Raw genomic sequence first — 14,401 nt, forward strand, 5'->3', positions numbered from 1 at the left:
TTGGTCTTCATATTTTATTATTGGTAGTTTTTTGTAATTGTTTTACTTTTTGTTCCACAGCTCTTCAGCAGTTATCTGGTTGCTAGGGTCCAATTTACCTTAGCAACCAGGGAGTGGTTTGAGAGAGTGACTGATATATGAATAGCAGAGGGGCTGAATAGAAAGATAAGGAATAAAAGTAACAATAACAATAAAACTGGAGCCTCACAGAGCAATAGGGTTTGGCTGCCGGGGTCACTGACCCCCATTTGAATGCTGCAAAGAGTCAGAAGAAAAAGGCAAATAATTCAAAAACTATAAAAAAAAGAGAGACCAATTGAAAAGTTGCTTAGGTAATCTATAATATATTAACATATATGTATGACCCCTAATTAATCCAGGGCAATTAGGCTTCCATAACTAGTTACACAAGACTGTGCCCCTTCCTTGTACCAGGGCCGCTAAGTAAATTTGCCAAAAAATGCATTTTAATTGCCCATGAAGTGTTGATGTGTGAATGCACCATTGCAGCCGCTGTGAATGAGGAGCAAAGTGCAACAACAGAGGCACCGGTACAGCGGCCCCAACTGATTGGAGTGCAAAGGGGCTAAAGATGCCCCAGAGATGCCAAGCTGATGCCACTTTGGATTTTATTTATTTAACCAGAACTTGGGCTTTTTGCTTGTTCAGAGCAAAACTGCCCCCTCTACACCAATGAATTTGCCCCCTGTAACCCACTCCATGTACTAGGGGTGGAGCTTGGGGTGGGGGTGAGTGGGTTAGAATCAGTTCTGCCCCTCAGGGCACCTCTTTATTTCTATGTCCCAGTCCCTTTGGCCATTTCTCCCCCCCCCCATAAGGCTTTAATGCCCCTGTAAGAGGAATTGATTGTTTAGCCACCAAATATTAATATATTCCATGTTTCCTTCAATCTCACAGAACAGATTAACCCGTGTATATTACACCTGCCCCCAGGAAAGTGCCACCCTTCCATAAACTGCCCTCCTGCACCCAGTCTGTCACTTTCTGCCCCTCAGTCCCACCCCCAGCCTGGCACTTGCACCCAGTTGGGCTTTATGTACCCTGTCTAGAACCCCCCAAAGCCAAATAACTGTCAGTAACGTTATGGGCTGAAAAAGAAACAACGACAAAGTCTCAGCTAACAGCCAGCCTGATGGGAATGCTGGGAGTTGTAGTTCTAGTTGTACATAAAGGATTACAGGGAGGAGGCACAGGCTGAATAAAGCTGATTTAATGTCCAAAGGTCTGTTTACCTGGACAGGTGTAAAGCTGGCCACAGACTGGAAGATTTGCTTGTTTGGGGCGAGGTCGCTTAGTGAGCGGATCTTCCCCCGATATCGGGCTAATTCAATGTTTTGAACCTAGGGCCATATTACAACGGCGGCCATAGGATCCAATGGAAAATCAAACCTGCCCGACTGAGATCTGGTCTGGGGTGCCCATACACAGGCAGATGAACTGCTGAATTGGTCTAAAATCTGCCCGTGTATGGCCACCTTAATTCACCCACCAAATTGGGTTGATCTGAGCTTGGGGGGCAATTAATGGGTTATAAGGGGCATGCAAAGCTGGGGGCAGTTTAACCCATAAATGTACCAATGCTGCCACGGGGACTTTCCACCCACCCAATCAGACATCGATCCAGTTTGTGCCAATTGGACGCCAGTGCAGACAAGAGTTGCAAATGATTAGTTACCCTTTATTATTGTTTGTAAGGCACAACGTTGCTTCAAACACAATTTTAGTTGCCCTTCGGTATGGACAAACCTACCCCATTAATTGCCTCAATTATATAACGAGCTTTCTCAGTTGCATATTTACAATACAGGAACAATGTGGTTGTTTCCAATCACAAGAGAATAACCAAGCTAAGCAAGTTGCACTGCACCCCATACTAGAGGGCGGGGGGGGGGGGGGGTAGGAGGGATTTGCCCCCGTCCCTGTGATACAAGCCAGTACTTATGCGTCCTTGATGGGAATATATATACGATGAGAATAATAACACAATGCGCCACAATATTGCCCACCGGTGCCGTCTATGCCACAAGTCACACATCCGCAATTTCACGCTTGGGGGCGGGGCTCATTATGACACAATGTGATGTCATCCAAGGAAGTTTTTGGAGATGAAGTGAAACGTGAAGGCTTCCAGTTGTCCTGCTCCGCCCCTCGTACTCCCAGCCGCTGCCCACAGTAAAAATGGCTGCTGCGACACTGGGCAAACGCCCTAACTAATGATTGTCACACTGGCGTTACTCGCCCACACAGCAAACGCAGCATGAAGGGGCTCAGTGAATTTGGCAGTGAAGGTGTGTAAGTGCCTGATTGGCTCACTCAGCTCATAGAAGGACAGGCATCCGGCCTCATAGTCCAATGAGATCCTGATTCTCCTGCAGGAAGGGGCGTGGCTTAGCTTGGTTTCTTTCCCAGCATGCCTGGCGGTGTAGGAGTTATTATGGGCCCATCGGCACAGGGCCCAGGTTCTGTAGTTATTCCCCAACCAATCCTCATTCTCCGCCGTCTCGATGTTGGGGTACGACGCCCCTACCCGCCAGTACCCCGACTCGCTGCCCTCCACGTCCCAGTAATGTCGCCCCGAGGGGAAGCTCCGGGGGCTGGCAGTCTGCCCGTACCAGCGATAGGGGGTATCCGGGGGGTTTGTTAGGGGGCGCGACACGGTTCTGCCGTCCCGGGAAACAGAAAGAGAACCCGCCGACTCCTCCGTATTCAGGGACAGGCCTGTCGCCTCCTGCCCAAAGTCATGGCCCTCCTCCTCCTCCGGCCGGGCTCCTCCTCCCCGTCTCTCCGCCATGGTGCCCTGCCCCTCAGGCCGGGCTCCTCCTCCCCGTCTCTCCGCCATGGTGCCCTGCCCCTCAGGCTGGGCTCCTCCTCCCCGTCTCTCCGCCATGGTGCCCTGCCCCTCAGGCTGGGGGATCTCTCCCCGTCTCTCCGCCATGGTGCCCTGCCCCTCAGGCTGGGGGATCTCTCCCCACTCCCAGCTGCTCAGTGACTGCTCCTGTAACTCCCAGCAGCCCTTGGGCTCCTCTCTCCCCTGGGGCAGTTAATACTCAGGGCAGGAATCAGCCCCAGATACCCAGAAGCCCCCCTGGCACAGGCCACACACACAGGGAAGCGCCACCGATACAGGAACTTTAGTGCTGAGGGAGAGGGAAAGTCTCCGCCAATCAGCAGCCGCTATGAGTCATGGCCGGAAACGTCACAGGAAAAGGCGGGATTATCTCAGTCTGTAAACAAAGGAAGTGGCGAGTCCGTGGCTGGGTTGCCGCAAACTCACATTAATAGGTGCATAGGGAGATACGCCCAGTGGGCGGGGCCAGATGACACGCAGTCGCCACTGTTTCTAGTCACCGTATAAATAAAACAGCTTCCGCCCCTCCCTCATCCTTACAGCCCCGCCCCGCTTTGGCTCATGTGACCTGGCGATGACGGATCAGAGCAGAGCTGCGCATGCGCTAGACAGGTTAAAGCCGGGGGCGGGGAGAGCGCTGGCCCCGCCCAGTTGTTGGTGATGTTTTTTACTGCTCGGGGGAGATGTGACCGGGACCAGAGAGCGGTGAGTCCGCCGTGTGGGAGGGGCCTCTCAGTACCGGGCCGGGGATCCGAACTGGGAGCTGGGGCCTCACACTGTAAACACTGAGCCTGGGGGGGGGGGGGTCTGTGGCACACTCACTGCCCGATCCGCTTGTTTGGCCGCATAACCGATACCGAGTCCCTTTATCCGGGATACAGTCCTGTTAATGTATTTCTGCCCCATTAGTAACATTGGTATCGGCTGGTCCCGCCCCATATGGGCCCAAACCTGGAGCAGAACCGCATGGGCTCATTGCCTTGTTTGTCTGGGCCAGTGACTTGGTATGGTCACCTGACTGTGCCCCCCCCTCTCTCACCTGCCCCCCCTCTCTCACCTGCCCCCCCCTCTCTCACCTGCCCACCCCCTCTCTCACCTGCCCCCCACCTCTCTCACCTGCCCCCCCTCTCTCACCCTGCCCCCCCTCCCTCACCTGCCCCCCCCCTCTCTCACTGCCCCCCTCTCTCTCACCTGCCCCCCCCCCTCTCTCACCTGCCCCCCCCTCTCTCACTGCCCCCCCCTCTCTCACGCTGCCCCCCCCTCTCTCACCTGCCCCCCCTTCTCACCTGCCCCCCTCTCTCACCTGCCCCCCCCTCTCTCACCTGCCCCCCCTCTCTCACCTGCCCCCCCCTCTCTCACCTGCCCCCCTCTCTCACTGCCCCCCCCCTCTCACCTGCCCCCCCTCACCTGCCCCCCCTCACCTGCCTCCTCACCTGCCCCCCCCTCACCTGCCCCCCTCATCTCACGCTGCCCTCCCCCTCACCTGCCCGCCCCCTCTCTCAACCCTGCCTACCCCTCTCACCTGCCCCCCCCCCACCTCCCCCTCTCACACTGCCCCCCCTCTCCCTCCCCCCTCTCACCCCCCCCCTCTGCCCGCCCCCCCCCTCACTCCCCCCCCTCTACTCACCTGCCTCCCCTCTCTCACCAATGCCCCCCCTCTCTCACCTGCCCCCCCCTCTCTGCACCTGCCCCCCCTCTCTCAACCTGCCTCCACCCCCTTCTCTCACCTGCCCCCCCCCTCTCACCTGCCACCCCTTCTCCTCACCTGCCCCCCCCTCTCGTCACCTGCCGCCCCTCTCTCACCTGCCCCCCCCTTCTCACCTGCACCCTCCCCTCTCTCACCTGCCCCCCCCTCTCTCACTGCCCCCCCCTCTCTCACACTGCCCCCCCCTCTCCCATTCGACGCCCCCCTCCTCACCTGCCCCACCCCTCTCGTCAACCTGCCCCCCCCTCTCCACCTGCCCCCCCCTCTCTCACCTGCCCCCTCTCCCCTGCCCCCCTCTTCACCTGCCCCCCCTTCTCACCTGCCCCCCCTCTCTCACCTGCCCCCCCCACCTGCCCCCTCGTCACCTGCCCCCCCCTCTCTCACCTGCCCCCCCCTCTCTCACCTGCCCCCCCCTCTCTCACCTGCCCCCCCCCTCTCTTCACCTGCCCCCCCCTCTCTCACCTGCCCCCCCCTCTCTCACCTGCCCCCCCCTCTCCCTGCCCCCCTCTCACCTGCCCCCCCCTCTCTCACCTGCCCCCCCCTCTCTCACCTGCCCCCCTCTCTCACCTGCCCCCCCTCTCTCACCTGCCCCCCTCTCTCACCTGCCCCCCCTCTCTCACCTTGCCCCCCCCTCTCTCACCTGCCCCCCCTCTCTCACCTGCCCCCCCTCTCTCACCTGCCCCCCCCTCTCTCACCTGCCCCCCCCTCTCTCACCTGCCCCCCCCTCTCTCACCTGCCCCCCTCTCTCACCTGCCCCCCCCTCTCTCAACCTGCCCCCCTCTCTCACCTGCCCCCCCTCTCTCACCTGCCCCCCCCCTTCACCTGCCTCCCTCCCTCACCTGCCTCCCTCCCTCACCTGCCTCCCTCCCTCCCACTGCCTCCCCCCTGCCTCTCTCACCTGCCCCCCCTCTCTCGCCCTGCCCCCCCCTCTCTCGCCTGCCCCCCCTCTCTCGCCTGCCCCCCCTCTCTCGCCTGCCCCCCCCCTCTCTCGCCTGCCCCCCCTCTCTCGCCTGCCCCCCCTCTCTCGCCTGCCCCCCCTCTCTCGCCTGCCCCCCCTCTCTCGCCTGCCCCCCCTCTCTCGCCTGCCCCTTGCCCCCCCCTCTCTCGCCTGCCCCCCCTCTCTCGCCTGCCCCCCCTCTCTCGCCTGCCCCCCTCTCTCGCCTGCCCCCCCTCTCTCGCCTGCCCCCCCTCTCTCGCCTGCCCCCCCTCTCTCGCCTGCCCCCCCTCTCTCGCCTGCCCCCCCTCTCTCGCCTGCCCCCCTCTCTCGCCTGCCCCCCCCTCTCGCCTGCCCTCTCGCCTGCCCCCCCCTCTCTCGCCTGCCCCCCCTCTCTCTCACCTGCCCCCCCCTCTCTCTCACCTGCCCCCCCCCTCTCTCACCTGCCCCCCCCCCTCTCTCACCTGCCTCCCCCCCTCTCTCACCTGCCTCAGTGTCGTGCTCAGGCCTATTGGTCCCTTGTAAACCCTAAGCCCGGCCGAGGCTGAGAGATAGGGTGGGCTCTAATACTGCTATATGGCAGCTCCTCCCCATTCCACATGCGCAGTGAGCGTCCTATGACATCATTCAAGGCCCTTCAATAGGCCCTGCCCACATGAAAGGAGGCGGTGTTAATACTGCATACTGGTACCAGTGACAGAGGGTGGATATATATATATTAGTGTGTGGGAGGGGTTAGGAGCCATACGCTGCTATAACAGAGGGTGGAGCTTAGGTGTGTATGCAGGTAACAGGGAAGAGGCGGAGTTATGTCTGTAATGGGGAGGGAACTGGATGGAGTTGGGGCCGACTGGTTCATCATTTCCCATTAGACTGATGGAATTTTCCAATAAAATGAGATTAATTTGGGTGTTTTCTCCCCATTTCCCCAGACTCGCTGAAACGAACCTCGGGCCAATCAGCTGCAGCGATGGGGGGAGCGGTGAGCGCCGGGCAGGACAACGATGAGTTAATCGACAACCTGAAGGAGGCTCAGTACATTCGCACGGAGGCGGTGGAAAGGGCTTTCCGGGCCATCGACCGCTCCGAGTATTACCTGGAGGAGTTCAAGCAGAACGCGTACCGGGACTTGGCCTGGAAACACGGCAACATCCACCTGTCGGCCCCCTGTATCTACTCCGAGGTGATGGAGGCCCTCGACCTGCAGCCGGGACTGTCCTTCCTAAACCTGGGCAGCGGCACGGGCTACCTCAGCACCATGGCCGGACTCATCCTGGGTGAGTGCACGTTAGTAGAGACTAATATTCTGAGACAATTTGCAATTGGTCTTCATTTTTTATTTTTATCGTTTTTAAATTATATCACTTTTCGTTCAGCAGCTATCTGGTTGCTAGGGTCCAAATTATCTTGGCAACCAGGGAGTCATTTGAACGAGACGCTGATATATGGATAGAAAATGGCTTGAATAGAAAAAATAAGCAATAAAAAGTAACAATAAAACTGGAGTCTCACAGAGCAATAGTTACTGGCTGCCGGGGTCAGTGATCCTGTTGCTAGGGCTTAAATTATCTTAGCAACCAGGGACTGGTTTTCAATGAAAGACTGATATATGAATAGGAAAGGGACCAAGTTGAAAAATTTAAGGTATAAAAAGTAACAATAGCAATAAAACTGGAGCCTCACAGAGCAATAGGGTTTGGCTGCCGGGGTCAGTGACCCCCATTTGAAAGCTGGAAAGAGTTGCTAGGGTCCAAATTACCTTAGTAACCAGGGAGTGGTTTGAATGAGAGACTGGTATATGAATAGGGGAGGGGCTGAATAGAAAGATAAGGAATAAAAAGTAACAATAACAATAAAACTGGAGCCTCACAGAGCAATAGGGTTTGGCTGCCGGGGTCAGTGACCCCCATTTGAAAGCTGCAAAGAGTCAGAAGAAGGGAAATAATAAATAATCAGAAATAAATAATGAAGACCAATTGAAAAGTTGCTCAGAACCGCCCCTTTAATACTGGGACATGAGCAAATACCCATTCCCCGCCCCAAATCATTGCCTAATTGGCCATTAGCGGGGCCCACTAGCCACTGTTGTGGAGCCCATTAGGGCAGTGGCCCCACGGTTTCTAATTGGCTCTTGTTACCAGTAGGTGTATTTGCCCAGTTTTACCTCATCTTTCCTGCTAGAGCTCCAAGTAGCTAAGGTAAAGCTGAACTACAACTCCCAGAACCCTCTGGGCAGCCCTGCCCTGGATACTCAGCTTGTTACTCTCTTTGGGAACAGGACCCTTTGGCACCAATCACGGAGTAGAAATCCACACCGACGTAATCGAATACGCCAAGGAGAAGCTGGACCTGTTTGTGCGCACCAGCGACAGCTTCGACAGGTACGGTCATGTGACTGCACTTAAAGGGCCAGTCCACCTTTTAAATTAACTTTTAGTAGGACGTAAACATTGCAACTGGTTTTCAATTTTTACTCTGTGCTTTTTCAGTTATTTAGCTTTTTGTTCAGCAGCTCTCCTGTTTGGAATTTTAGCAGCTATCTGGTTGCTAGGGTCTTCTTTACCTTAGCAACCAGGAAGTAGCGTGTATGACAGACTGGTATATGAATAGGAGAGGACTGAATAGAAAGATAAGTAATATAAAGTGACAATAATAATAAAATTGGAAGGTCACGGAGCAATAAGTTTTGGCTGCCGGGGTCAGTGACCCCCAAGTGAAAGCTGGAGAGATATAGATGAAGGCAAATAATAAAAAAAAACAAAACAAAACTATAACAAATAAATAATGAAGACCAATTGCAAAGCTGCTAGGAATAGTACATTCCCTAACTTACTGCTTTAAAGGGAAACTACCCCTTTTAAGGATTGGATCTGCGAGCTTCACCAATGCCCTGTGGGGTGCTCTGCAGAAAAGTGGGCACTAGGAACACCCCAAAAATAACGGAGCCCAATTTATCTTCATTCAGCATTGGCTTCCTGTCCCATAGGTACAGACCCCACAGGGTTAATCCATAAGCAGTAAAAGGGGCAGTTCACCTTTAAATTAACCTTAATATTCTGAGACAATTTGCAGTTGGTCTTCATTTTTTATGGTTTTTCTGTTATTTAGCTTTTTACTCTCCATTTGGTATTTTAGCAGCTCTCTGGTTGCTAGGGTCTTTTTTTTACCCTAGTAACCAGGCAGCGGTTGAAAGGAGAAATGGGAATATGAATACTAGAGGGGCTGAATAGAAAGATAAGGAATAAAAAGTAACAATAACAATAAAACTGGAGCCTCACAGAGCAATAGGGTTTGGCTGCTGGGGTCAGATATACTGTTGCTAGGGCTCAAACTACTAGCAACCAGGGAGCTGTTTGAACGAGAGGCTGATATATGAATAGGGGAGGGGCTGAATAGAAAGATAGGGAATAAAAAGTAACAATAACAATAAAACTGGAGCCTCACAGAGCAATAGGGTTTGGCTGCCGGGGTCAGTGACCCCCATTGGAAAGATGGAAAGAGTCAGAAGAGGAAGGGAAATAATTCAAAAATTATAGCAAACAATGACGACCAATTGCAAGACCATATCAAAAGTTAATTGTAAAGGTGAACTGCCCCTTTTAATCAGTATGGCGCTTGGGGAGGGGCTGATGCGGGGGCTGCCGTACACTCGGCGCTTACACCATTTACTCCCCCCCCCCCCCCCCCCCCCCCCCAGATTTGATTTCTGTGAACCTTCCTTTGTTGCCGGGAACTGCCTGGACATCGCTCTGGACGCTACGTACGACCGCGTGTACTGCGGCGCCGGGGTGCAGAAGGAGCACAAGGAGTATATGAAGAACCTGATCAAGGTGGGCGGGATCCTCGTGCTGCCATTGGAGGAAAAGGTAACGCAGTCCCTTCATCCTATAGGTCAGACCACTTACTCCTCCCCCTCCTTGTCCTTGGGTCCTAGTCTGCCCCCAGGCGTCGGCACGGTTACCATTATGTGGGTGCACATCCTGTTCTGTAGGGGCCCCGCTGGGAATCATGGGAAGTGGGTTTCCATTAAGTTTTGGGTTAGTATGATATGGAGACAATTTGCAGTTGGTCTTCTTTCTTTCTTTTTTAGTCATGTCCCTTTTTGTTCAGCAGCTCTCCAGTTTGAGTTTCAGCAGTTATCTGGTTGCTAGGGTCCACATTACCTTAGTAACCAGGATGTGGTTTGATTCAGAGACTGGTATATGAATAGGGGAGGGGCTGAATAGAATAAAAAGTAACAATGACAATAAAACTGGAGCCTCACAGAGCAATAGGGTTTGGCTGCCGGGGTCAGTGACCCCCATTTGAAAGCTGCAAAGTTTAGAAGAAGGAAAATAATGTAAAATCTGTAAATAAATAAATAAATAAATAAATAATGAAGACCAATTGAAAAGTTGTTTAGAATTAGCCATTGTATAACATACTAACGGTTAACTTAAAGGAGAAGCATAAGATATGCCCCCCCCGCCCCCCCCCCATGGGGTCACAGAGAGTAAGTGCTGCCCAGACTGGGGTAGGTGTTGCCTATTGGGCAGTAGGAAGGGGCGGGACTGTTGGTACCGGTAGCCACGTGGGCCGATCCAGCAGAACCCAGTGCTGTTGCTATGACGTTACCATGACACATTTCCGTGTATTTCAGCTGACCAAGATCACTCGCACGGGGCCCTCCTCCTGGGAAACCAAAAAGATCCTGGCCGTGTCCTTCGCTCCCCTCATCCAACCGGAAACGGCCGACGCCTCCAAGGCCAAGAACCTGCGGCTGCGTGAGTCCCGCGTTCCTCACTCCCAGCATCCCTCTTCTCTTAAAGGGATACGTCACCCCTTACTTTTAATGTGTTATAGAATGTCCAATTCTGAGCAGCTTTTCAATTGGTCTTCATTTTTTCTTTCTAAAGTTTTTGAATCATTTCCCTTCCTCTTCTGACTCTTTGCAGCTTTCAAATGGGGGTCACTGACCCCGGCAGCCAAACCCTATTGCTCTGTGAGGCTCCAGTTTTATTATTATTGTTACTTTATTGTTTTATTGTTATTGTTACTTACCTTATCTTTCTGTTCAGCCCCTCCCCTATTCATATATCAGTCACTCTCTCAAACCTCTGCCTGGTTACTAGGTTAAATTGGGCCCTAGCAACCAGATAGCTGCTGAAACTCCAAGCTGGGGAATTGTAGAACAAAAAGTAAAATCATAAAAACTACCAGTAATAAAAAAATGAAGACCAATTGCAAATTAACTTAGAATATCACTCCCTACATCACACTAAAACTTAACTAAACTTAGGCTTGCCTACCTACCTATGACTGACTACTTACCTACCTATAACTATCTGTCTACCTACCAACATGTCTGCCTGCCTGCCTAACTACCAACATGTCAGACAGACACTGTATACCTACCTTCCTACCTACCTGTCTGTCTACCTTGCTACCTACCTTCCTATGTCTTCTTACCTGTCTGTCTGTCTACCTACCTATGTCTACCTACCTGTCTGTCTGTCTACCTTCCTACCTACCTATGTCTACCTACCTGTCTGTCTACCTTCCTACGTACCTACCTATGTCTACCTACCTGTCTGTCTGTCTACCTTGCTACCTACCTTCCTATGTCTACCAACCTGTCTGTCTACCTTCCTACCTACCTATGTCTACCTACCTGTCTGTCTACCTTCCTACCTACCTACCTATGTCTACCTACCTGTCTGTCTACCTTGCTACCTACCTTCCTATGTCTACCAACCTGTCTGTCTACCTTCCTACCTACCTATGTCTACCTTCCTACCTACCTACCTATGTCTACCTACCTGTCTGTCTACCTTCCTACCTACCTACCTATGTCTACCTACCTGTCTGTCTACCTTGCTACCTACCTTCCTATGTCTACCTACCTGTCTGTCTACCTTGCTACCTACCTTCTTATGTCTTCCTACCTGTCTGTCTGCCTTCCTACCAACATGCCTGCCTACCTACCTCCCTACCAACAGAGACAGATGTAGGTCCATAAATGCCCACATAGGGTGCAGTGTATAAATGGGATTTCTCTTGCAGCGCTGCCCAATATCCGCTCCCTGCAGGATCTCGCCCGCATCACTATCAGGGGGCACATTAAACGGCTGATAAGCCAAGTGCCCAGCAGCCGGGGGGAGGGGGTGCTGAGGAACCCCCCGCGCTACAAGAGGAAGCGGCTGCGCCGGCGCCCCCTACAGACGGTGGTTTACCTGGAGGAGGGGGGCTTCGCGTGCCGGATACAGAATTCCTTCGATGACAATAACAACTGTGAGGACGGCGAGGAGGACGCGGCGGAGAAGGGGGAGCAGGGGGTTAGCGAGACCAAGCCGGAACCCCCCGTTAACTTTCTGCGGGAGAAGATTCTGTGCCTCCCCCTGCCTGTGCCCCTCAAATACTACCTGCTGTATTACAGAGAGAAGTGAGGGCCGTGGGCAGTCTGGGGGGCAATTAGAGCAGCACATTGGCAGTGCCCACTGCCCCGGGGCATTAACGCTGCTTCTGGCTTTTCCTTATTCCTCCTCTTGCTGAACCCTGCTGCTTGCACTCACAACTCTGGGCGTCACGTGACTTGCAGAGGATGGAATATCGGGGATTTTGATTGGGACACTGGATCCAACTGGGTTTTCCCAGCCGACCCAATGATGTGCCTGTATTGGACTGTATTGGAGACTGTCCCGCTGCTTTGCCCGACCCCAGGGGTGTCGTCAGTAGACCCTGCATGTAAACTCCAGGCTGGTCCGGTCCGGTTGGGAGGTTGGTATCCTGGGGAAACTGGGCCCAGCAGCCAACAGTGATGGTTCTGTCTCAGCATTTCCCTTTGTTTCACTCATTTACAGTAACTTTACCCTCTGGTTCTGGTTTGGAGTTTGTGCGTGATTCTTTGGTGAAGGGAAATAAACTGACATTTTGGGCCCCTCCTTCCAAAATCCGGCACTTAGTCCTGTAATTCTGGGTTCCGCCCACTCCTGGGGTTCCGGTGTGAGGGCTCAGTGGTCTAGAATGTTTGGGGGACCCCCTGCTATTCTGTGTTGTGCCTTATTTATGGTTTGTGGGGGGGGGCAGTCCGGATTGTTCTTCAAAACAGGCATTTCAGGGGCCCAAACAGCCCCCCATGGGCCCAATAAACAGTCACTGTCTAAAGCATCTTACAGCAGTCAGAACCCCCAGATTCCCTGTCCGGGCCTGGGGGGGGGTCTCGGAATTTCCTAGGACATTTATTTATCAGCCTGTAGGAAGCGGGCCAAACCCCACCGGCGCCTCATGCTCCGACGTTGCTATAGCAACCTGATGCCCCACAGGCACTCGTTCTGCCCCCCAAAAGCAGATTCCTATTCCAGCCCCCCAATAAAGATGTAACATGAAACTGGAGCCTCGCTCAGGCTGTTACTTTCCTTTCAATATATTTATATAAATCTATAACTGTGTGTGAAATATAATATATATTTGTCTAGTTTGTAGTTGTGTCCAACGTAAATAAACAGCCATTTTTTTTTTCATAGAATTTCAGTGACTCATTGTCTCATTCGGGCAAATCCGGCAGTTTTATAATGACTGGGATTCTAGATACTCTCTCTCTCTGGGTCGGGGCAACAGTAGCACAAGTGGGGGGGTAGTATTGCCCCTGGCTAGCAGGTGCTTGGTACTCTCTATAGCCATTTTCCTGGCGCTCACTCTTCCTTCCTGCCCTCCTGGCGCTCGCTCTCTCCCCCTGCCCTCCTGGCGCTCGCTCTCTGCCCCTGCCCTCCTGGCACTCGCTCTCTCCCCCTGCCCTCCTGGCGCTCGCTCTCTCCCCCTGCCCTCCTGGCGCTCGCTCTCTCCCCCTGCCCTCCTGGCGCTCGCTCTCTGCCCCTGCCCTCCTGGCGCTCGCTCTCTGCCCCTGCCCTCCTGGCGCTCGCTCTCTCCCCCTGCCCTCCTGGCGCTCGCTCTCTCCCCCTGCCCTCCTGGCGCTCGCTCTCTCCCCCTGCCCTCCTGGCGCTCGCTCTCTGCCCCTGCCCTCCTGGCACTTCCATGCACCTCCATGGAAAGTGAATCTGTTGCTTCCCTGAATAAACTTTGCAGGGACAGGAATAAGATTTTAAAGATTTTGCTGTTGAGATTTCTTCTTCTTTAAACCTGGGTTTGTTGGGAGTAGAAACGGCCCCTGTGGCCCCTCGTAAAGGGACGTGGTTCTGAGCAGGTTTGGGGCAACTTCTGCTCAGTGTGAGTGCTTCCGATGGCGCTGCTTGGTAAGGCTTGGACTTCTCCTGACAGGTTTGCCCTCTAGGGGCCACTCTTTCCATGGTTACTGGGCAGAATGTGGCCCAAAGTAGCAGTTTGTAGAGCCACAGAGGGACGCTGGGAATTGTAACATATCGGGGTTAGTCCCGTATATAGGCTCAAACTGCCCCAACTGGCTCTGCCCCGGGACGGCCAATTGTATTTACTTCTGGGAAAGTGTTAGCACCGTGTGTATAGTAAGGAGAGGGAGTGTCAGGGGCAGGGGCTGTAGCACAGTGTGTATAGTAAGGAGAGCGAGTGGCAGGGGCTGTAGCACCAGGGGGACAGTAGGGCAAGGTGGGGACAGTAGGGCAAGATGGGGACAGTAGGGCAAGATGGGGACAGTAGGACAAGATGGGGACAGTAGGGCAAGATGGAGACAGTAGGACAAGATGGGGACAGGGTGACAAGATGGAGACAGTAGGGCAAGGTGGGGACAGTAGGGCAAGATGGGGACAGTATGGCAAGGTGGGGACAGTAGGACAAGATGGAGACAGTAGGGCAAGATGGGGACAGTAGGGCAAGGTGGGGACAGTAGGGCAAGGTGGGGACAGTAGGGCAAGATGGGGACAGTAGGGCAAGGTGGAGACAGTAGGGCAAGGTGGGGGCAGCAGGGCAAGGTGGGGGCAGCAGG

The 14,401-nt window shown here is 53.8% G+C and overlaps 2 protein-coding genes across 3 annotated transcripts; one reads left to right on the forward strand and one right to left on the reverse strand.

Moving 5' to 3' along the window:
- Positions 1 to 1,678: 1,678 nt before the first annotated feature.
- On the reverse strand, positions 1,679 to 3,323 carry LOC105945269 (E3 ubiquitin-protein ligase Midline-1). 2 transcript variants are annotated; one of them, XM_031894625.1, is made up of 2 exons: positions 2,969 to 3,323; positions 1,679 to 2,872 (listed from the first exon to the last, which is right to left on the reverse strand). In XM_031894625.1, exon 2 carries the CDS (start codon positions 2,858 to 2,860, stop codon positions 2,228 to 2,230), a length of 633 nt encoding a protein of 210 aa, XP_031750485.1. In that variant the 5' UTR covers positions 2,861 to 2,872; positions 2,969 to 3,323; the 3' UTR covers positions 1,679 to 2,227. The 2 variants fall into 2 exon arrangements, with proteins under 2 accessions (XP_031750485.1, XP_012808259.2); XM_012952805.3 differs by having other exon boundaries at positions 1,679 to 2,935; positions 2,984 to 3,320.
- A 209-nt stretch (positions 3,324 to 3,532) lies between these two features.
- Positions 3,533 to 13,010, forward strand: pcmtd2 (protein-L-isoaspartate (D-aspartate) O-methyltransferase domain containing 2). Its single transcript, NM_001011087.2, is given in 6 exon segments — positions 3,533 to 3,574; positions 6,441 to 6,785; positions 7,787 to 7,889; positions 9,206 to 9,374; positions 10,148 to 10,271; positions 11,551 to 13,010. Coding segments are annotated over 5 exon segments (1,086 nt in total). The 5' UTR covers positions 3,533 to 3,574; positions 6,441 to 6,478; the 3' UTR covers positions 11,934 to 13,010.
- Positions 13,011 to 14,401: the final 1,391 nt, after the last annotated feature.

This window comes from Xenopus tropicalis, chromosome 10, assembly GCF_000004195.4.
Source record: "Xenopus tropicalis strain Nigerian chromosome 10, UCB_Xtro_10.0, whole genome shotgun sequence".
Lineage (NCBI taxonomy): Eukaryota > Metazoa > Chordata > Amphibia > Anura > Pipidae > Xenopus > Xenopus tropicalis.